The 23,976-nt window shown below is 31.1% G+C and overlaps 1 protein-coding gene across 12 annotated transcripts in view; it reads left to right on the forward strand.

Annotated features, from left to right (window-relative positions):
• The window catches only part of LOC139518878 (amyloid-beta A4 precursor protein-binding family A member 2-like), a 75,290-nt gene that overhangs the window by 30,194 nt on the left and 21,120 nt on the right, over window positions 1–23,976 (forward strand). For all 12 annotated transcript variants that reach the window (XM_071310531.1, XM_071310535.1, XM_071310533.1 and 9 more), the window contains one exon: window positions 813–977. In XM_071310531.1, the coding sequence (XP_071166632.1) occupies window positions 813–977 (165 nt within the window). The remainder of the gene's footprint in view (window positions 1–812; window positions 978–23,976) is intronic.

A 23,976-nucleotide genomic window follows, 5' to 3' on the forward strand; every position in this document is an offset into this window, starting at 1 on the left:
ACTGTCAGACACCAAAACTGATAAGAATCATATAGCTTAAAGTAAACCGAAAAACTATGCCATCAGGTCAATTAAATAAGCTTTTCCCCTATATATTGGGTGTGTGGGGTATTTGAGCTTACTTTCAAATAGTTCTCTAACTGTGTGGCAATAGACATTGCATAATTTTTTATATTATCCTACCTTTAAAAAGCAATGGGGCTAAAAATAGTACTTTACTTTAAACATATTTTATTTCAAAAAATCATGTACATGACATACACATATAAATACAGTGATACAATATTACAAAGGGATTCGGAAACAAGGTTTCCCTTATATTAATCCGTCTCCCTATAGTACTTTGAGTAAAAGATGCCTGCGAAATCCAGGTACAATTGAGCAAGTGTTGAAACAAAGAGTTTTAAATTTCACTGGCAGTACGTCAACTGATCAAGCATGTAAGCATATCAGATTCGGATCGAAAGCGATCTCTGAATTTGGATATTTTCTCAAAAATTTGTGTTTTCTGTAGAAAAAGCATTTATTTATCATATCACAATTATATCCAACTTTCTATGGTTTCATAGAAATTGTGAATCGCAGGAATTTGTCTCTTTCTTTAGTAGTATAGATATGGGAAATAACATGAATTAAAATGGTTTACTTTTATAAATTGTTATTTGAATGGAGAGTTTTCTCATTGACACTCACACCACATCTTCCTATATCTATATTGTTGTTTTTCCGTGTTAATGTGTTGACACATTGATGCTGTCTCAGGCTGCTTTCATAGAGCCCTGTATTACAAATGTTTTTGTTATATTTTATAGGAGATAATGATGGACCATGCTTTAAGAACTATATCTTATATAGCAGATATAGGGGACATATTAGTTATAATGGCAAGACGAAGGATATTGTCAAGTCCTGGAGATGATTCTTTACGCAAGAAAAAACAAGCCAAAATTTTGTGCCATGTTTTTGAATCAGATGAGGTATGAATTTTTTAATGAAAGTTGATATTGTCACATTCAGACTCTGATCCTTTTCACGGATATGTTCTTATCACTGAGCCAGCTCATTTACTACATCACCATTCAAGTTTTTCTGATCAGACTGATTTCTGAATTATATATGGTCAAGTCAAGACATATACTATAGATGTGTAAATTTGCAGAAAGTGTAAAATTCCATCAATCATTAATGCGTAGATGTTTTCATCCCCCACATAAAATTGTATGTGTATAAGCTATGCAAAAACAAAGGATGTACAAAGCAATTGATGACCAAGGTTGTAACGAACAAAGATAGAAATGGAAAGGTCAGAAAATGATATATTTTTTTACAATCTGCTTTAAAAGATATGAGTTCGACATAAAATAAAGTGAAAGTCAGGTAACCTAAACCATAACATATTTTTGTTATTATCGCAGTAAGTGTGGGATTATTAATAAATGTCCTAGTAATGTTTATCTCTTTTCTGTATCAAAAAAGATACAATTTACAAATGACAAGTGAACTGTACAAAAGAAACATTTTTATCAATAACTAATATCGACTGGACATTCTTGGTAGACATAAATGAAAAATTGATGACTACAAATTATTGATTAAGCTATAATTGTGTTGACTTGTTATTAACTAACACCAGATTCATTGATTTGTAATTAGCTTCACACTCTAAATGCTAAGGTGATGCAGATTGATGCTAAAACACTCAGATGATGCAGAATGATGTTAAAACATTTAGATGATGCAGATTGATGATGAAATAATACCTGATTGGTCAATTGGTCTTAATATAAGTATTATGATTGGTCAGTAGTTATTTGACTTCTATAATCGTCAGATGATCACTGTCTAATACTGCAGATTAGTCTAGGATCATAAATCATCTTTAAAATGAGGGTCATTGTAAAATATCAAATCTAGTACTCTTTAGTTATTCTCATGTGCTTTTTAGCTTTCTGATTGAAAGGGTCAAGCAAGCTTTTCTCATCACTTGGGAGTCTATTTTCCGACATCGTTGTCCATTAAGTTTTACAAAAATCTCATCTTCTGAATCACTCAGCCAATGTGAACCAAACTTGACCTCACCATTGGGGTTCCCCTTTTAGTTTTAGATAAGGTGTTTTGTAATCCTGCATGCCAACCTATATGGCTAAAAATAGAACATATGGGGTAAAATGCATATTTTGTCTATTATCCTGAAAACCGTAATAGATAAGAGAAAATCTGACAGGGTCAGAAATGTTTTAAACTGAGATATAACTTCTGTGCAATTACAGCAAATTATAAAGCTGTAGATAATGAGATAGTTGGTCCGAGACCACAATTGTCGTCCCTTGATTTTGGTTGTTCACAAATATAGTCCCTAGTGTTGACAGTGGGTTACTTGCCATTAATTTTTATACCTCTTCCAAATTTATTTCTCCATGTTTAATGCCTCAAATTGCAAGAAGGGGAGTGAAATTACACTGTAAAAAAATTTGGGTTCAGAATTTTAAGGGAAAGTAGTGATTTGGTCCAGCTGAAAAAGGTTGAAAATTAGCACTTCGGAAGCTGTCAAAAGATTTCAAGACGCCGTAAACATAAAATTGTCCATATTTTGAGTTAGAGCCGATGAAGTTTTCTGTAATTTTGATATAATTTGTCCCAAAAGTAGTACACTGTAAAAATTTCATTGAGAAAGCACAGGTGGGATTTTTTTAATTTGCATTTATCTTCTAAAAGAAATGCACTACGAAATAATTGTGGTCTCGGACCTAAGAGGTGAAATCTGTAAATATGGAATCTTTACTTTGGCAACTTCCCTAAATGATTTGATGGTGTCAATTTGTCAAATAGCATGAAACTAAAGGATTTAAACTTTTATTTTATAGAATTTTTGCAAAAATGACCAATTTTGGCATTTTATGGTCAAAATAGGCATTTTATAGCTTTTTCAATATTGATGCATAAATGACATCCTGACTTTCTATCTGACAGGTTTTCATGTGTCAATATTTGTGTTTCTATGCCTTTATCTAGTTCTTTTACTTATTTATGAACTCTGAATCTACAGAAAAGAAGATTATCTTAGATAATATGTGCAAAATGTGTTGTATAAATGACCCTTGTCTAACGCCCTGTTTGGATGCTGTCAAAAGTGGGGAGCTTGGTAGCAAAAGTAGTACAGCACACTGTAAAAATTTCATTGAGAAAGCGCAGGTGGGATTTTTTTAATTTTCATTTATCTTCTAAAAGAAATGCACTACGAAATAATTGTGGTCTCGGACCAGTTTGAATAGCAGAAATTACCATCAAGGCAAGATCTACAAATGAGTGTAAGTGTTAAATTTGCCAGTCTACTCCTTATATGATATATAAAAAGAAGGGGTTCAGCTAGCAAAACATTTATAAAACTTAACTTGGAAGCTGACTCTTTTTTAATTTTTATGCCCCATTTATGTTTTCTGGTCTGTGCCTCCGTCTGTCCGTTCAGTTGTCTGTTCATTTGTCTGTCGTACCGTCTGTCCATTCGTCCGTCTGTCCCGCTTCAGGTTAAAGTTTTTGGTCGAGGTAGGTTTTTGATGAAATTGAAGTACAATCAACTTGAAACTTAGTACACATGTTCCCTATGATATATTTTCTAATTTTAATGCCAAATGAGAGATTTTCCTCCATTTTCATGGTCCACTGTGAGCCGTTGTGGTGTAGTGGTTAGTGCATCGGACTACTAACACAAAGGTTCCTGGTTCGTTTGCCGTCTGGGATGAAAATTTCAGGGACTGAATTTTCGACACTTCCTTTACACCATTTGCGAGTATGGTCTTGAGGAAACGATGATAGTCCGTCGGAAGGGGACGATAAATGGCTGACCCGTGTTAAGAGAGAGCCATATCTCTTGCACATTAAAGTCACCCTTGTAGATTTTCGAAAAAGAGCAGGCTAATGCTGCTACAAGGCAGCACTCGCACCCGCAAAGTGGAAAGGGATTAATATAAGTTGCAAAACTTGTTTCCCAATCCACTATAATTAAATATGTTTAAACTAAAACTAAACACTGAACACAGAAAATGATAGTGAGGATGGGACATCCGTGTACTTGGGACAAATTCTTATTAACTATGATTTTTTTTATAGACCCTGTCTTAGATGCATTTATCTTTTGCTAAATGGCTTGAAAAAAAGAAACACATGAACGTTGAACACCATTGATTCACTGGCCTTTTGGTACCGGTAATTAAGTTTATATGAATGATTCTATTCCGAAATACAGTTTTCACCATCTATAAACATAAGGCCTTCTCTTCTTAATTTTTATCCACATTAGATTAATCCAGACTATGTAATAAGGACTATTTTGAAAATTATAATTGTGCCTTCCCCAAAATGTCATTCATGATGGATCTCTAGGGGGCAGATGTTTTGATGTTTCCATCTTCAGTGTAAGAAAATTGGATGAGAAATATATGCATGGCCTTGGAAGTAATGTAAGGAGTATAGTCTTCCCCTGTCTGTCAGATTGTTCCCCAATTTGATATATTACAGCAATATCTGTTCTTTGAAATCAGAGTTGATTGTTCATTGACATTTGGCTGGTCAGTACATGGAGTGGTATAATAGATGATTGTAGTGACAGATAATTTAAGGTTTACGTGATAGATATATATCGACATTTTGTGATAAATACAGGTTGTGGAAACAGCTCTCAACAAAGTGATTGCAACAATAGCCAGTATATAAAAGTATGATAGATGTCAATTAGCTTGATATGAAACATTACTCACCACAAATCACATTTTTGTCTCCTTAACAAAAAAGTACAAACTGATGGAAATTCTTGATTTTTTTATTGTTTTTATTGTTCATACTCTGAGTGTTTCACTAATTTGAAGACTATTAATTATGGCTTTGCAAGTCTGACCTCTGTCCCGCTTCAGGTTTAAGTTTTTGGTCTAGGTAGTTGTTAATGAGACTGAAACTTAAAACTTAGTACACATGTTTCCTATGATTGGATCTTTCTAATTTTTGTCTCTCCTTGACAGAGTCAAAAAGCGAAACATACATGTAGGTATGCTGTTTCTGGCGGTGGTGGCGGCTGTGGAGTCAACAATGTATGTTTAAAGGGAACTAGTTATGATAAGTCAATGGTATTTGGTATGCAGTTATATTAATATTGGCACATCTCATTTCCATGGTGATTGTTTAACCATGTACATGGTCATGGTTCATCAACTTTGAATATTTGCATAACTTACATATTAAAGTATTGCTATTTTAATTTCAACATTTGCATTTTCAAAATTACAAAAAGGCGAGACATATCTCTATGATAACAGTTTTTAATGCCAAATTAGAGTTTTTACCCCAATTACATGGTCCACTGAACAAAGAAAATGATAGTGAATATGGGCATCCATGCACTATGAGGACATAATTCCTTATGACCTTTTACACCTTATCTTATTATAAACCCAGTTTAAGGTTGGAAGCCTCGGTAATTTGTAACAATTAAACGTAATAATATTTCATCATTGACAATCACCTTTCCTTCAGTGTCATTCTACTAAGAATGAACTATTACACTTTATTCACCTAGGAACGAGCTTAATAAATTAGGTTTAACCTTTATTAATCAGTGACAATCTCTCTTCCCATAGCCATCATACAACATGTCAAAACTGTGATGCATTGACAGCTGCAATATGATTTAGCAGACACATCTTACAAATTCTCATATTTTTATTTATGTCAATAATAATCTGATGAGACCAAAATATGAAATTAAATAAAACTGGATGGACGATTATATGACAATGTTTTAGTTAATTGGACTTGTTCTCCTAGAGTTAGCAGTGCTGTAACAATGTTAATTACGTTTCCTTATTAGAACATTCTCAGAGGGGACTAAAATGCCAGTTCCAATTACAGACAATGTCATTCATGTAATTGTTTGCCACATCATCGAAATCATGTAGAACACAACTGTGTTAGTTATAATAATTATAGAAAACCTAAGTAATTTTATCAAGCAAAACATTTTGAAGAACCTATTTTAAAGGTGAGACATATGACTGTGTCAACAGTTTATATAATGGCATAATTATCATTAATTCTGAAAGTTATTACAGTGTTGAGCATGCAGCATTGATGAACACTTTTTGTCAACCAAAATAGTTTGGATTTTTTGTCTCTGCCTTCAATAGTAGGAGACATCAAGTTTTCTGTTATCTGTGGCTGCCTTTGGTATGTTTGTCACATATCAGGATATTATATAGGTTGGTAAAGTATTCTGTTTAGATCTACCAATGGATCTGTAAATCATATTTTAACAAAAGCCATGGTAAAGCTTTGAAATTCTTTTAGACAATAAATGCAAATTTAAAAATCCCACCTGCGCTTTCTCAATAAAAAAATTACAGTGTGTTGTACTACTTTTGGGACAAATTATATCAAAATTATAGAAAACTTCATCGTCTCTAACTCAAAATATGGACAATTTTATGTTAAGGGGGTCTTGAAATCTTTTGACAGCTTCTGAAGTGCTAATTTTTAACCTTTTTCAACTGGACAAAATCACTACGTTACTTTAAAATTCATGACCCAAATTATTTGACTGTCATTTCATCCCTTGACTTGCTAATTGAGGCATAAAATGGAGAAATACATTTGGAAGGGGTATACAAAAAATTGGCAAGTAACACACTGTCCACACTAGGGACTACAATAGTGGACAATGAAAATCAAGGGACGACAATAGTGGTCTCGAACCTACTTACATTGTTTTTCAATTTATAAAACCATTTTTTCCCACAGAATGTGGACATCAGGATCAACCAGACTTGTAGTTATTTCCACTAATATTTTATATAAAATCTGAAATAAAGGAAAATTGTTATTCAATGGTTAACATTTTAAAATATACATTGACAATTAAGTTGTGCAAGCAACATCTCTAAAAGTAAACGCTAGCAACTCATTAAAAAATTTAATGCTGGAAACAAAATAGCTTTACGCAAACAGTTTTGCTGATTGTTAATCAGATATAATATAGATAGTACAATAGACACAATATATAATATTATTCACTTGTACTGTATAATAAAATTAACTCTAACATGCTATTTTTATTAAAATAGTTTTAATGCAAATATTTTTCATTATGATAAGGTCAAAGAATAATTAACAACTTCAAAAAAATAAATACATAAAGTTTGACTTCCGTATTTGCTTATTTCATACACCTTCTTTTCAAAGTTTGGAATATCTACTATTGTATTCTATATCTTGGCTGCATTGAAATAGAATTGACTTTATTTTGATTCCTTGTATTGTCTGTATTTGATTAATTCTTACATGTGATAAGATGAATAAATTTTCAAGCCACATACAGACTGCATGTTCCTCATGAATTTTTGCGTTTGATTTTATTGTGATGGTAATTTTTGTTTTTCATGCCTGTGACCACAAATCTATTAAATCCTTGACAAGTTTTAATGAATTTTCAGAATTAAGTATTCCTTAGTTCTCGTTTCTTTCAAGTTGCCTGTAATTAATGAGTTCATTTCTGTATATATTTGAAGCTAGTATTTATTGAATGGCGGAGAAAGCTGATCAACAAATAGTTTATTCTGAAAATTCATTAAAGCTTGACAAGTACCTTTATCAATGTTGTCGTAAGCATCTGTGGTTTTCAAGGATATATTTTCATATGTCATAGCTAAGTCCTATCCTAAAATATCTGAGGACACTTTTGTTCATAAACTTTTACAAAGCATTGTATGTTAATTATAACAGCAATAAGACTTTCATTAATGTTTATTCTAAAGTTGAGGTTTTACAAATTATAATTACGAATTTTAGAATTGATGACATCACAATAAAAGTAGTTGTGACATCATGGAAAAGCCACTTCAATGTGTTTTCTGGACAAATACATTGATTTTAGTCAATTTCAAATTAATTTGACTTGGAGTGAAAACACATATCCAGTAAATCATTTACAAAGCGGCCTGACAGTCTATATTTGATGGTTATTTTCCACTCATAGATATGTGTTTTAATATGTAATTCTGTCTCCTTTAATGTAGAAAAATTATGTAATCCTTTTAATACCTGACAAATCGCAGTGAATGTTCTTATGTTTGGAAGACTTTAAATTATAAACTTTCAACATACATGTACTCATTTTTATGCTCCCGCCGTGGCAAAGGGGGCATTAAGTTTTGACCCTGTCCATCTGTACGTCCGTCCGAACGTATGTTGTACTGACGTCCCAAAATTGGTTTCCGTTCTTTAACTTGCGCTCGTTCAACCAAATTTTATTAAACTTATACACAATGCTAATTACTGCAAAACACAGATCAAGTTTGAATTTTGGTGGCATCACTTTAACCGCTCTAGAGTTATGCCCCTTTATAAATAGAAAAATTGCAAAATTTTTAGTTTCCCTTCTTTAACTTAAGTTTGCCTCAACCAAATGTTATGAAACTTATAATCAACGCTTATTATCACAAAATACAGATCAAGTTTGAAATTTGTAGCATCACTAGAGCTGTTTTAGAGTTATGTCCCTTTATAAATGGAAATATTTTTTTTTAAATAGTTTCTGATCCCTTATTTCGCCTCAACCAAATGTTATAAAACTCATACAAAATGCTTATTACCATGAAACAAATGAATTTTTGTGGCGTCACATTTACTGTTGTTGAGTTATTCCCCTTTACAAATGAAAAAAAGCTGATTTTTTTGTTTTGGTTCTTTAACTTTGGTTTGCTTCCGCCAACTTTAAACTTATACACAATGCTTATTACCTCAAAAAACAGATCAAATTTGAATGTTGGTGGTGTCACTTCAACCATTCTAGAGCTATGCTCCTTTACAAATGGAAAAAAAGGAGGAATCTAATATCTGTTCAAAAAATATCAACCATATAATTGTTAAATTTAATGAAATTTATATATAATGCTTATGACCACTTAACTCAGTTTGAGTTGAAATTTTGGAAATGTCACTTTTACAGTTCTTAAGTTATTTCCCTTTTTATGTTTAATGTTAGCAGGGGAATCATCTGTGTCCCTTTGGACATATTCCACATTTATTTCATATTAGGCCCATTCACATGAATTATTCATTGTTTTCTTTAAGGCTTTTTTTTATTTTTCATAAATTGATTGGAAATTGGTACAGGTTAAATTTGACCATAAGGTTTAACATACTGTAGCAGTTTTAAAGGAGATCACAATGCAGTCAGTGACATCCACTGAGTCTTGACTGAGATCATGATTCTTCCTGTAATAATGAAGAGATATTTATATATTAATAGATTATTATGAAAAAACATATGTCTGAGACATGTTTTGTCCAGATCTTTTATACAGGGTATTTTTATAATGATAATGGTGCATACAGAGTGTGTCTAGCTAGCAGACTAATTGTAACACATACACCAGGAATGAAAAATGGTTTATTTTGGAAGAAGACGGAACATCAAAAGCATTTCATATATGCCATTTGCCATGTTTGACAGAATTTTACCAAATACTCTTTCAAACTTGGATTGGTAATCAAATATTTTTACCTGACTGGATTTCAATTTGATAGAAGCATAATGTAGATATTTAGATGCTTAACATCAAAACAAAAAATATTTTGATGAAAGTTTTGACTATCATATCATCTTCAATTAATATTATTATTACATGTATATGAAAATAAGCAAACTTCATCAATAGTCAAAGAAGTATCTTTCAAATATTTAAATACTTCAGTGCAAGTTGAAGAAGGCCCTTATTGGCACTGATTTTAGGGAATTTACTATTTCAGCTTCCTGAATATTTACAAATTCATATTTTATTCCTGTATAAATTGCTCCCTTTTAAATAGGATTTCTGTAATTTTTAAAAACAATTTTTATATCTGTGTAGGTTAGTGATAAACCTATGAATTTCTTTTATGTTAGACTTACGAAACAATCATAGCAGTTTTCGTCGAGCCTGCAACTTTTGTTGCAGAAAGCTCGATATAGGGATAGTGATCCAGCGGCGGCCCCGTTAGCTAACTTCTTAACAGCTTTATATTTTAGAGGGTGGAAGACCTTAATGCTTCATACTTTGTATATAGATGCCTCATGTTACGAACTTTCCATCAGTCACATGTCCAATGTTCTTGACCTCATTTTCATGGTTCAGTGACTACTTGAAAAAAAAGTTAAGATTTTTTGTAATGTTAAATTCTCTCTTATTATAATTAATAGGATAACTATATTTGGTATGTGTGTACCTTGCAAGGTCCTCATGCACGTCAGACAGTTTTCACTTGACCTCGACCTCATTTCAGGGATCAGTGAACAAGGTTAAGTTTTGGGTGGTCAAGTCCATATCTCAGATTCTATAAGCAGTAGTTCTAATATATTTGGTGTATGGAAGGACTGTAAGGTGTACATGTCCAACTGGCAGGTATCATCTGACTTTGACCTCATTTTCATGGTTCAGTGGTTATAGTTAAGTTTTTGTGTTTTGGTCTGTTTTTCTTATACTATATGCAATAGGTCAACTATATTTGGTGTATGGAATTATTTCATGATCTATATGTCAGTCGCACAGGTTTTATTTGACCTTGACCTCATTTTCACGGTTCATTTCTAAGTGTTAAGTATTTGTGTTTTTGTCTGTTTTTCTTAATTTATAACTAATAGGTCAACTATATTTGTTGTGTGGAAGAATTGTCAGCTGTACATGTGTGCCTGGCATGGTTCTTCTGACCTTGACCTCATTTTCATGGTTCATTGATCAATGATTAGTTTCCTTGGTTAATGTTAAGTTTATGTGACAGTTGTAATGAAGCTTAAGGCTATCAACATAGTATCAATGATTAGTAAAGAAGGCGAGACAATTCAGCATGTGCACTCTTGTTTAGTGTTTTACATCACTTCATTTTTGACGTTGGTAATTTAGAGTTGTATTCATTTCCTTCTCCGTAATGTTTGTTTCCGTTACTGAAAAATATTAATCTCATCATTGGCGTCGTATTAGAAAAGACGATTTGATTATAGCTTTTTGTATGTTGTTTTCTCATAAATGTGTCATACAAACAATGAAATAATCAATTTTATAACCAGATTAACTTAAAAACTTGTTTTAATTTCCCAACTTGCATTGATTTTTTCATTACCTGTGTGTCTCGTTAAAAATATATTCCCAGTTAGATAATTGTCTACACCAACTGTCCAATTATGTGTGACAGTTACCAAAATGACTTTTGTCAGGAAAAATCCCCAACCTCAATTATGATTGTAATTTTTGCATCTAGTATATAAGTACCAGTTTATCTGTTTCATTTACTGAAAGGAATTGAATTTATTCTGTGCATCAATACCATTTGTAACTAATGATAAATCAAGCAAATAAACCACACAAGGTTACTTTTAAACAACAAGTTCCGAAGATGATTTCCTATCATTACATTGCTGATTGCACTAGTTTCTAACGTAACATTTACGAAAAAAAAAAAAAAAAAGTCGGATCAAAATTAGTTTTTGAATTCAAGATTGAAAATTAATTGATCGAGAAGGAATTTATTTAGTTCAGAAGAAAATTGAGACTTAAATATAAATTCTTAATTGAATATTGTACTAAGTTGGAAAGCGATGCGTGTTTAGCATTGAGAAGTTCATTAATCATACTAGGCTTACATTATTATTGAATAGTTCCTGAGAAATTAGCATGTTCATAACTAGTCTGTTGTAAAATAAAAATGTTTGAAATTAATTTTATATGTCAGTGAACTCCGCTTGATACCAACGGAGTAAATTTCTTATTGCGCATAGGATTATTCCACTTTTGAATAATTAATGATTGGCTTTGATTGGACAATAGGATTAGTAACTGTTGAAGTGGACTTGGTTAATTTATAGTTTTATATGAATATGTATGATTTTCAAAGATACTCACAAGAAAAGATACGACTTATGCAATTATATTATATTTTGAAGAAGATAACAATTCAGTATTTTCATATTGAAAATTATGATACAAATTTCATAAATTGAGCTTAAAAAAAACATTTGTAAACATGGACTGTATTTCCGTTATTTCAGAGATCTGCAAGATGTGTTTAAACGTTTCTAAAAAATGTCAATTAAAGTTAGCGAAATAATAAATTTATTAAAACACTCACAGTAAATGAAAAATTAGATATTATAAAGGAATTAAAATGTTTACTATTGGAGGGTATTTTCGAATGCCAAATTATCAAACCACTAAATATGAACCTGTGGAACTTATTTTGGAAACACAGAAAGAGGTAAGACATTTGTTTATTATAAAACACATTATTTTTTATCTTAAAAGTGTTAATAAAAAGTTTATAGTTTTATCTGAAAGCTGTTTAAAATTCTGTTAAATGGAAAATAAATTTCACTATGAGTTAATTTTAGTTTTTTTACAATATTTTCTTTGTTTGAAAATTAAAGTTTTATTGCAACTACAGTTGTTGATTTATGAAGTTTTGTACCATGAAGGCTATGTATATTTTTAGGTGAAATTTTCTGATGCATTTTTGGACCCATCACTTATAACTGTGATAAACTGACAGTGTGTCTTACCTGTGTATTTTCGTACTTTATTTGGCCTTTTTAACATTTTTTTATTCAAGCATCTTTGATGAGTCTTTTGTAGACGAAACACAGTCTGGCTCATATTTAAAATTTGAATCCTGGTATCAATGAAGAGTTTAATTATCTATTCTGAAACCATTCTTGACTTATTATTTTTTAAATAACTTTAACTGGAATTTTTACACTTTTATTATTTGCCTCTGGAACTCTTTTGTTACATTTTTCCAATTCTTAGTTTTTGTTGGGTCTATCTTAGGCTTGACAAAGTTGCAAAGGCGAGACTAGTCTTGCTGTTTCCAGTATTGGTGGTGTCAGCAATTTGTTAAAATTTTAGATTATATGGCTGTGCTCCCTGTGTCAAGTTCTACTGAATGTGAAACATTTGCTTAGTTAAAACGTTTTAAAAATGTGTGATAGTTCAATGTAAGTGAATTCACTAATGGTATGTCAATGATATTCAGTATACTGTTGTAGTAGTGGCACATATGGATTAGAATATGCTTACCATTCATGAGCACCTAAGATCCCCCCCCCCCCCTTTTTGGTGGGGTTTGTGTTGCAGTCTTTAGTCTTAAGAGTCATACCCGTAGCCAGGGGGGGTTCGAGGGGTTCGGACGAACCCCCCCTTGAAAACTAATAAGCACTGTTAAAGTCGATGTTCTGTTCAAATTGTGACTGTTAAAGTCGAGTTTATGAGTCAAACGAACCTCCCTTTGGAAAATCCTGGCTACGGGCCTGAGAGTTGAGGTTTTAAGCCTGTGATGTTTAACTTTTGATCAATTTTATTCTTTTTCCATGGCATTCACACCATTGTCAGTTTGTTTTTCTGTGTTTTAATATCCCTTTCAATATTTTGCATAGTTTGCATTTATGAGGGTTTGGATGGGGTTAAATGATTAAAGAATGATGCCCTTAAAAAATGAAGATTAGAGAATAACGGGCAAAAAAAATGAAATTTGTGGTCTAATTTTTTGAAGATTAGAGAAAAAAGGGGTGAAAATTAAATGTTTACAGAATAACAGACCCTCATGTATTAAGTATAGCCATTTGAAAGTTTACTTCATACAATCAAAATTATGTGCAGGTAAACATATTTCTTTGTCACCAGATTGTCTAATCTGTTTATTTAGTAATTGAAACTTATTTCAATGCATAGATTGAAACCTATTTCAATATATATGCATAAATTAAAAATGCATACTTGTTTATAACCCACCAAAACTGCAGTATTAAAGAAAAAAAGATATTTTGTAGATCTTTGTTAGTCTCTGAATTTATTCAAAACTTTTTATACACAGGGTGATTTATAGTTTGTCAAATTTGATTCCAGTGTCTTCAATTTGAGGCTGTTGACTTCTTGAACTCTTGGATTATTTTTATTGTGGGTTGTTGTTTTATAGATGTTAATATCTCACCTTTTTGTTTATATGTAAAAGGCAACATTTTATGCAATATTAAATAAACAATGTCAGATCATTGTATAATCATGGTATTGTTTTGAACAAAGAAATCTTTTTTTCTTTCTTTGTTTTCTATTTCTTTTCCCTTTTTTCCCAACCTGAATACAAGATTAAGATCAATACAAAGCTAGAAAACAAAATATCTGATGGAGTTTAAAAAAAACCATATTAACACAAAAAGCCATTTATTTAGAATTACAAACTACCTACAGATAATACCATTTAGTAAATATTGTCAAAGCCATAGGTATACAATTGTGATGAAATATAATGTGTTTTTCTTGTATGTTTCTATTGACAAAATTAATGAAATGAAATTGAACTCAGCTGTGTCTATAATCCTCTCTGTATTAGAGATTCTGTGTAGAAATAATCAAAATAAGCAAGCTTAATCTCTAAATGATATTTCTAATAAGATTTGGATTATTAGAGCTCGGAAATTAGATGTGGATTGTAAAAATTAGGTATTAGGTAGCTAAAAAAAACCAAATTACGAAAAAAGCCTGTAAATCAGGAATATTCTAATGATTTCTGAAGTGATAGTTACATTTTGAATCTTTTTTTCTTTTTTACACTTTAGATGACAAATAAATCTAGAATTTGTTAAGAAAAAGTTAAAAACATGTATTGTATTATACTAAAAAATATTGTAGTTTGAACATCAAATATATTTGAGCAACTTCAAAAAATAAATCTTTGTCTTGATCAAAGGAGTGGGTTCAGTAAGACCCCTTTTTGGCCTCAAAATATAGCAGTTTTACAAAATTGTTAAAATGTAAACCTTTAGTTATTTATTGGACAGTAGAATGCTTCTGCTACATAAATATGGGCTGTTTTTGACAATACAATGCACATATATCAGGTACTAGCACCATTAAGTCATGCTAAATTACTGAAATCCTCATAATTCTAGCATTTTAGTTAAATTTTAGACGGTTTTCGTGTAAAACGAAAGTGGCCGCATTCGTGTTCATCCTTAATATTGAAATGTAAGTTGTATTTTATGATAATACATAACATATATAAAGGTTGAGGATGAACACGGATGCGGCCACTTTCATTTTTACCAAAAATCATCTGAAAAGTGACATTTTTCGGCATATTAGGTAGATTTTTCATATTTGAGCTTGAATCGGATCGTTTTTAACGACTAAATCTGTTAAAATCTTTCTCATAAACTAATTAATTCAAATAAAATAGACACTTAAGTGTTTAAAAAGTGGTCAAAATCTTTCGTCAGATGAACCTGAAATTTGAGGCCAAAATCGGTCCTTACCGGACCTACTCCTTTGAGAAAATCTCTGTTTCTAACCTTTCATTAAACTGACCATGCATTGATACTGATGACTAAACTGAGTGTGTGCCTTGTATTGTTAACATTTATTAGAAAAAATCGGATTGCAATTCAGTAAGGAGACTAAAAAAAAACATAGATAAAGGGTCCAAAAAACAGTCTCAAACAAGAATTTTTCTTTAAAAAAAGATTTCATATTTAATTTTTTTCCTTCTTTGTATATAGCAAGAAACCTATAATGTGCCAGATATTTATTTACAATTCAAATTCAGACCTGTTTCAAGCTTGAATAATGTGTCCATTTTTGCCCCAACTGATCTGAGGTCGTATCCAGCTGTTCTTGGCGAAGCAGTTTATTTTCAGAGGAGTGGGATATTGATGATCGATGTTGTCTGTTGTACTTTCCCATATTTTTGGTGATTCCAGTTATGCCTTTTATGTTCTATGTAGTATTAATTCCCCCTGATTACATAAATACTAAATTTCTGAATTGCTAAATAAATAAAAGAAACAAAAAACATCAAAAACAATGACATCAACTGATGAAATTCCTGAATTGTTAAGGCTCATATAGACATGGTGACTTAAAAGATTTATACTTTTGTTATATATGTATATGAAAATACATCTCCAATCACACTGTGAATATATAACCATATTGTAAATACATGTACTATGATATATAAATTAACAATGCCAAATTACTATTGCAAATAATTTATCAGCAAATAAAACAGGAAAAAAACTTAATAATAAAAGCCCTGATGCCCCTCAGGGCCTAGTTGGGTTTTTTGACTTTTGACTTTTGGTAATGTCATATGGCAGATTCATTCTTTGTCAGACTGTTTGACCTAACTTTCTGAAAAATGTTTAACAAGAATTGAAAATTATGTTGAATAAAGAGTAGTGTTGTCAAATCGTACACTTTTGCCTAACCGGTTACTCGGATAATCGTTCAACCGATTAACCGGTTAACCGGTTATTTAAGTTGGTGTTTGAAAGCCTTATCAATAGAACCCTACAAATAGATATAAGATGTGTTATGAGTGTCAATTTGACAACCTTTCATCAAAGTCATAAATACGCTTTTATTAAAGTTTTTCCTTTAGCATTATAAGGCTTGCGAGGATTCCTGGCAAAGTTTGACTTTTAATAATCAAAAACACCGTATCAACTACAGCGTTTGTATCAACTTCAGATTAAAAAATCAAAAAAAAATAATCTTAAGCTCGTAGAATTGAATATGTCATATGTCTGAAACCGATTATTCTTTCCTTTATTCTTGTTGTCTCCGAAAATAATGGGGTGTGTTTCAATTTGAAATGATTAATTATAAAAAAAAAAAGATGTGGTATGATTGCCAATGAGACAATTCTTCACAAGAGACCAAAATGACACAGAAATTAACAACTATAGGTCCTTGTACATGCTGTACGACCTGTTTCTTCACTGTGTTTGCTTTTTTCTTTAAGCATGTTACTCGTACTTTCATGTATACATTGAGTACATTCACATTGGTTTGCATTTCACAATTTTTGAATTTAAAGTAAGACTTACCCTTGCTTTACGGAGGTTGCACATTTAAATGTAGGTTTACACAATATTAGATCGAAAATGAAAAATGAAGTAATTAGTAAAATAAAATTTCATTACTGATTTGAAGTTACTGTTAAAAAAAACATGTTTACTAATTATGTTTCTTAAAGATCCTGCCCCGAACTCTAATTAATTTTATGTTTTTAGGATTAACAATAGCAATCAATATACTAGACAATTGATCTCAAACTAATTACCGTGACGACAACTTTAAAATAAAACATAACTATCTAATGATTTGATTTTCAACACAAATTTATATCAAATCTATTGAAATTGAAAAAAGTCCGGTTAACCGGTAAGCGTTTTAGGTATTCGGTATTCGGTCGTTAGACCGATTAACCGGTTAACCGTTGACAACACTAATAAAGAGTAAATCTTATTTTGCTAGATAGGTTGTTCCCAATAATTTGATTCATATGTTTATTTCTGTTCAAAGATTCCAAGTTTTTGTATTGCCTTGACAGTGTCAAAAAACAAGACTTAAATATGCTGTTTCCTTTGGCGGTTGCTTCTACAATAAAATTGAGAAAGGAAATGGGGAATGTGTTAGAGCGACAACAACCCGACCATAAGAGCAGACAACAGCTGAAGGCCACCAATGAGAAACTCACCCACCAGGAGGCGTCCTTCAGCTGGCACTTAAAAAATATGTATACTAGTTCAGTGATAATGGACATCATACTAAACTCCAAATTATAAACAAGAAACTAAAATTAGAAATCATACAAGACTAACAAAGGCAAGAGGCTCCTGACTTGGGACAGTCGCAAAATTGCGGCGGGGTTAAATATGTTTATGAGATCTCAACCCTCCCCCAATACCTCTTTGTGGTTAAGTCAGTTAATGGGGAGGTCAATGAAATTTGGTATGTAGTTGTATTAGCATTGGCACATCTTATTTCCATGGAGATTGTTTGTTCTTGCTTACTCATTCATGGTAATTTGACTTTGAAAGTTTTACTTTGTTTACATGCATTAGTTTTTGATTAGGTCTGTTTAAGGTACCACTAATGGTAGGTCAATGATATTTGGTATGTAGATGCATTAGCATTGGCATGTCTCCTTACTATGGAGATTGTTCAGTTCTGTCCCTTAAGTCATGGTCAATTGACTTTGAATGATTTACATAGTTTACATGTTAGAGCTTGTTATGAGTTCAGTTTAAGAAGAACTGTTAATGTTTAGTCAGTAATACATTGTATTACTATATAATTGCAAGGCTCTTTTCCTGCATTCAGTAGTATAACTTTTGATAAAGGTTTAATGTTAATAAACATTTTAAATAGTTAATAAAAAAACACTTCAGACACAGAAGTTTTGTGTTTAACCTCCTTAACAATAACTGTATAAATTCTTTTTATTTGATCATAGATAATTTAGTCAAAATAATAATCTAATTTAATCAATGTTAAAACATAATTTCAATTGATAACTAATGAAATTGTAGAAGGAGAAATTATGTCAAGGGAGAAAAGAATTTTTTTACAGTAAATTGCAGCAGAATTATGCAATCTTGATAAAAACTAATAAAAAAACAACAAAATGCCAGTCTTGATTATCGAATATTACCTGACAAATTTGCAGGGATATTACAAAATTTTACCTCATGAATCATTGATTGGTTGTTAATTTGATCAATTTTATTATTTTGAAGCTTTTTTGAATAGTACATTTCACAGAGCTGTCAATATTTTATCAGATCCTGAAAACATATGGATTTCCATAATTGAAAATTGATGTTTTGTGTGAGAAACAGTTAACAGCTGAGATTACCTTTGATGTTAGAGCTTCAGGTGTATACATCTTATGATTTTTACTCTGAAAATAGAGAAGGCTTAAAGCTCACAGGCAAATGTCTGGAAATATTATCTTATACTTGACATATATTGCAACTAAAGTCTTAAAGGGGGTGGATGTTCCTTTTGATGTTAAACTGTATTAATTATACAGCTAGGAATTTATACTGACTCCTTATTTGTCTGACCAGTTTACCTCCAAATGATCATTTGAATTAAAATTCTTTGAGGCTGTATATTATAGAACTGAGGCCACTAAAACAATATTCTGAGATTCCCATCTAAATTTTTCATGAGACAAATTTGTATCCAGACTGAAATATCAATCATTACACCTCCAATAAATTAAGTATAGAATGTCATAAACAGGACTGAAAAAAGCATGAGAAAATAAGTATTGACATTTTTTACAAAATTGTCCAGTAATTTTACATAATCTTTTATAGCTGAGATTTTTTTGCTGTTTTTCTGTCTTAACATCATAGAAGGCTAAAACCCCTTTAATGTACATAAAATCCTCCTTTAAGAGCAATAGCATTTTGTATAGATCTTGAATTACATGTTTGGCTGTTTCCAGTTTCTGTGTATCCATTATAGTTATAAAGATAATAGGCAAAAGTGCTTAAAATCTTTATTGAAGGCTAATAAATCCTATTAGAGGTGTTTTAGCATTTCAGTCGTATGACATTTTTGTAGATCTTTAACTGCTGATCAACTTCGCTATTACAGTTTCTGTCTTTTTTTCTATAATGGTTTTCATGATATTAGACAAAATGCGTAAGTTTATTACACAAGAACTATAAACATGTAAAGGATTAATTTAGAATTTCAGTCAAATTGATATTTTGTAGATTTTTTTTATTGGTAATCTTTTTTGCTGTTTACAGTTTATTTATGTCTATATTAATTATAGTTTTCAAGATTATAGACAAACATAGTATAATTGGTTAAGATAACAGCATTGCTTCTATATTGAGTCATCTGATAAGTTTGTTTCAAAGGAAAAATGTGCAGATTTTGACATTCTTAAAGGAACACTTTCTACGATATATATAAAAATCTAGTTTGATTTTTATTGTTCAATCATTAATGAAAGTGAATAGTGAAAGAATAATACGCTTTTTGCACTCAATATTATTAAATTTTATCAAATTAAGCTAAGAAACATTGATGATAATTATTCACTTGCAAGTGAATAAATCAACCTCATTGAATCCATATATATCCATGTGAACTTCAATTTAATCCCTTAGCTAGAGATGGATAATGCATGAATTGTGGGTGTTAGGTTATTTAAAGGAAAAGAATAAAATGTGAAACAAAGGTACTCAAGAAATCCACGAAAATTGGTATCCAAAAATTAATAATGAAGTCAAAGAATGCTTATAAAATTCTAATACAAGTTCTCTCCCCTTACTATAGTGGATATTTTTCTAGAGATAGAGTCTCCATAATTCATACAGGAAATGGTTCTTCCTTGAAGTAAACAGAGTAAGGTCATGTCTGGTTATTAGTGACTTTGTTTCAATGATTTTGTTTAAAATACAATGAAGATCAAAGAAACTTTTTAGCAGAACAAAGGTTTTAGAGATTTGCTACAAAAAGGTTTCCGATAAAAAATCAATGTTGACAACACTACATCCGACACTTATTCAATATAAGATGTAATTGACTTTTGTTTATTATTGTCTTTAGGGTTTTTGTTCTTTAACATATTAAGTTCTGACTATTACTGCACAAAGTTTGTCGTTAGGGTTTTTGTTCTTTAACAAATTGTTATGACTTATACTGCACAAAGTTTGTCTTTTGGGTTTTTGTTCTTTTACAAATTAAGTTCTGACTTATACTGCACAAAGTTTGTCTTTTGGGTTTTTGTACTCTAACAAATTGTTATGACTTATACTGCACAAAGTTTGTCTTTTTGGTTTTTTTTCTTTAACAAATTAAGTTGTGACTTAATTATACTGCACAAAGTTTGTCTTTAGGGTTTTTTTTCTTTAACAAATTAAGTTGTGACTTATTCTGCACAAAGTTTAACAGAATAATCAGAGAAGAAAACACTCCTCGCCATGATCACCACAATCAGTAGTTTAATCCATCATGTATTGTGTGCCGACATGTTAGACGTGGTGAGAAACACTATGGGTTTTGTACGGAAATTCAATATGAATACGACCGTTGGGCATTTGCTTAATACTTTGCACTGAAACAGAATATTAAAGATCTAAAGATGAGACAGTTTTCTTGAGAAAATCACATTTTGCACAGAAAATGTATTCATTAAAGCCATTGGACATAGGCTAATATTTATTGCACCAAGACATAAATGATAAAGAAGAGAATAACTTTTACAATTCCAATTTTTTTTAATTGAACTGAAAAATTAGATTCAATGACCGAAATGAACTTACAAAATGTTGTGGTTTTTTTTTATGTTAAAGACCTTATCAGTTAATGGAAATCATAAAGTTAGACTGGTATGAACCGTTTGATTATTGAAGTTGAAGTCCAATCGACTTGAAACTTATTACACATGTTCGCTATGATGTGATCTTCTAATGTTAATGAGGGGGCTTCAAGTGGCCAAGTGGTCTATGTAGTTCTACATCTGTAATCACTAGCCAGTCAACACTGAGGTTGTGAGTTCTAACCCTGCTCGTGCAAGTGCACTCTATTCCAATCTTAATAGACTAGGATTGTCAGTTTTCCTATCAAGGTCACAGTTTTCCAAGTATTCCGGCTTCCCCCACCAATAAAATTCGGCTCCCATGAAGTAGCACAAAAGTGGCTATTAAAAGTGGTGCTAAAACACCAACAATCAATCAATCTAATGTTAATACCAAAAAAAGAGTAAAAAAGAGTTTTGAACCCAATTTTAAGGTCCACTTAACATAGAAATGATAGTGCGGAATGGGCATTCTTGTACTATGGACACATTCTTGTTTCTTATTGTATTGAAAAATATAGATAAAAAGAATTTGAAATAGCAGCAATAATCAGCAAGGTAAGATCTAATAATCAGATAACTCCTTAAAAGCCTTATGGCCCTAAAATGGCATTATTTAAAAGTGTCTATGGATGTGAAGATACTGAGCGACACAGGATCTTTCTAGTCCTTTTTGTTTTATTCCTCCATGGAGCCCTCAAATAATTTGTAACAGTTACAAAGTGAAATTGGCACTATGAGCTGACAATCGGCAAGAAAGAATCACTCATGCTGGTGTAATCTCTTCAAGTAAATAATTATTCATTGTAATGTAACAATTGATTTAAATAGTAACTAACAATAATTACTAACATTGCGTGCAAATGCTTTTATCTCTACCTATGGCTTCAGTAAATTCAGCATCAAAATTCAAGAATTATTTGGTGTGGGCAATGCTAGTGCCACTAACATATATTGTATAATTATAGCAGAGCAATATCTGTTAGGTTATAAATGTATATTTAGACACCCAATTGAAGGATAAATGGTAATAATTCATGAGTATGCTATATCACCTTCAAGCTAATATTTTATCCATTAGACAAGAATAGAAATAAATACATAACGTTTGTTTAATAAGAATTAGTAGTTGATTACTTTAAACAGTTGTGGAAGTTAAGTTGGATAACTGCTGCAGCAAATCTGATTCATAGCAAATGACTAAAAATATATACTTTAACAGTGACAAATAAAAAAATGAATGCTGTTGGTTTGCTTTACAGCATTTGACAATTATGGACTATAGAGAAATGGGGTTTTAGATAATTTTGACATTTTTTTTATAGATTTTATTTACACTCTTATTTCCAGAAAGTTGTTCTGCAAAATTTCACCAAAATGTATGATGACATACTGTGGATTTATTATTATTCGTTTGATACCAATTTTCATGGGTTTCGTGGGTAAAGGTAAACCATGAATTCAAATGTTCAACAAATTAAAAATTTTCTATCATTTTGTATGCTGACGTTGGCAAAACCACGAAATCAATTATCCACGAAAAGACAATATTTCCCCAATCTACGAAAATTGGTACCCACGAAAATAAATGAATTCACAGTAACCCTGTTCTTTTTCCTTATAAGTAATCCAGTTTTTGTCAACTTTCAAGTAAATTTTGACATTGATATCCAATATAAAGTTAATATCAATAGATACCTTTTAAAAAAATCACTCAAATGAATTCAAGAAATGGTACTTATCCACTTTCTTGCAAAAATATAATCTTAATTTGGAGAGATGATGAAACAGGTTATACAGTTACTGCAAATAAGCTTACAAATCCAGTTATGAAATAGAATTTTAAATAGATTTGTTGCTACAGAAATATATTTCTTATTTAGGAAGCTAATACAGCAACAATCTGTCCCATGTCTTAACTTAAATTGAATGGCATTTGAAATTCTGCTGAATTTGTAAATTTTAAATACCACTAATAATAAAATGGCTTAAATGGAATGTCTCTATTAAGTTGTCAGCTCCTAACAACATGTTGTCAATATTTTTCTAGCTATGTTGATTCATTTATAAACAATTATTTAGCAATTTTGTTGAAAAGAAAAATCAATTAAGAAAAGTACCTTCTTCATTACTATGAAGTAGTGTAAGAATCTTGTGGGATTTTTCTTTGCAGGTAGCATAAGAATGACACTTTTGGTATATTGTCAAGAACTTCCGAGGCTTAAAGTTTCTTGCAAGGATGAATATTTCCAGGAGATGAATTCTAATAAACCCCTGCCAAGGACTATGCCAATTTCCATATGGACTCTTAAATTAATATTCTATAATCAATAATTTGTCTTTTGAAATCTACTGGAATGGAATTTTACTGTCTATTTAGACCACAACAAGCTCGGATTGCTTTTTTAAGATGAAAAATCTGGTTTTTGTTATGATGTTCATCAGGTATTGACAAAAACAGATATTCTTTGTTTGAAAAAACACAAAAAATTTGCAGTCTGCTAATTCTATTTGCAAAACATATGTGTCCTTTTGTATAACAGAAACTCATTATGCAAATTGCTTCAGGGTTCAAAAAGTTTTTGTTTGTTGTTTTTGCTGCTATATAAAGTAAGAAGATGACGATAACCAAGGGCATATCATCTGTTCAGTACATGTGTCATGTTTGTGTGTCCAAACTTTCCACATCCTTTACATTTCCAGTCATTTTCCCACGCACTAGCGATGTGTCCTTCTTCAAGACAATGTCTACATATTATTTTCTGTTTGTTTCTTGTCTGCCCATAATGTTTTATGTTG

The sequence above is a fragment of the Mytilus edulis genome, chromosome 4, assembly GCF_963676685.1.
Source record: "Mytilus edulis chromosome 4, xbMytEdul2.2, whole genome shotgun sequence".
Lineage (NCBI taxonomy): Eukaryota > Metazoa > Mollusca > Bivalvia > Mytilida > Mytilidae > Mytilus > Mytilus edulis.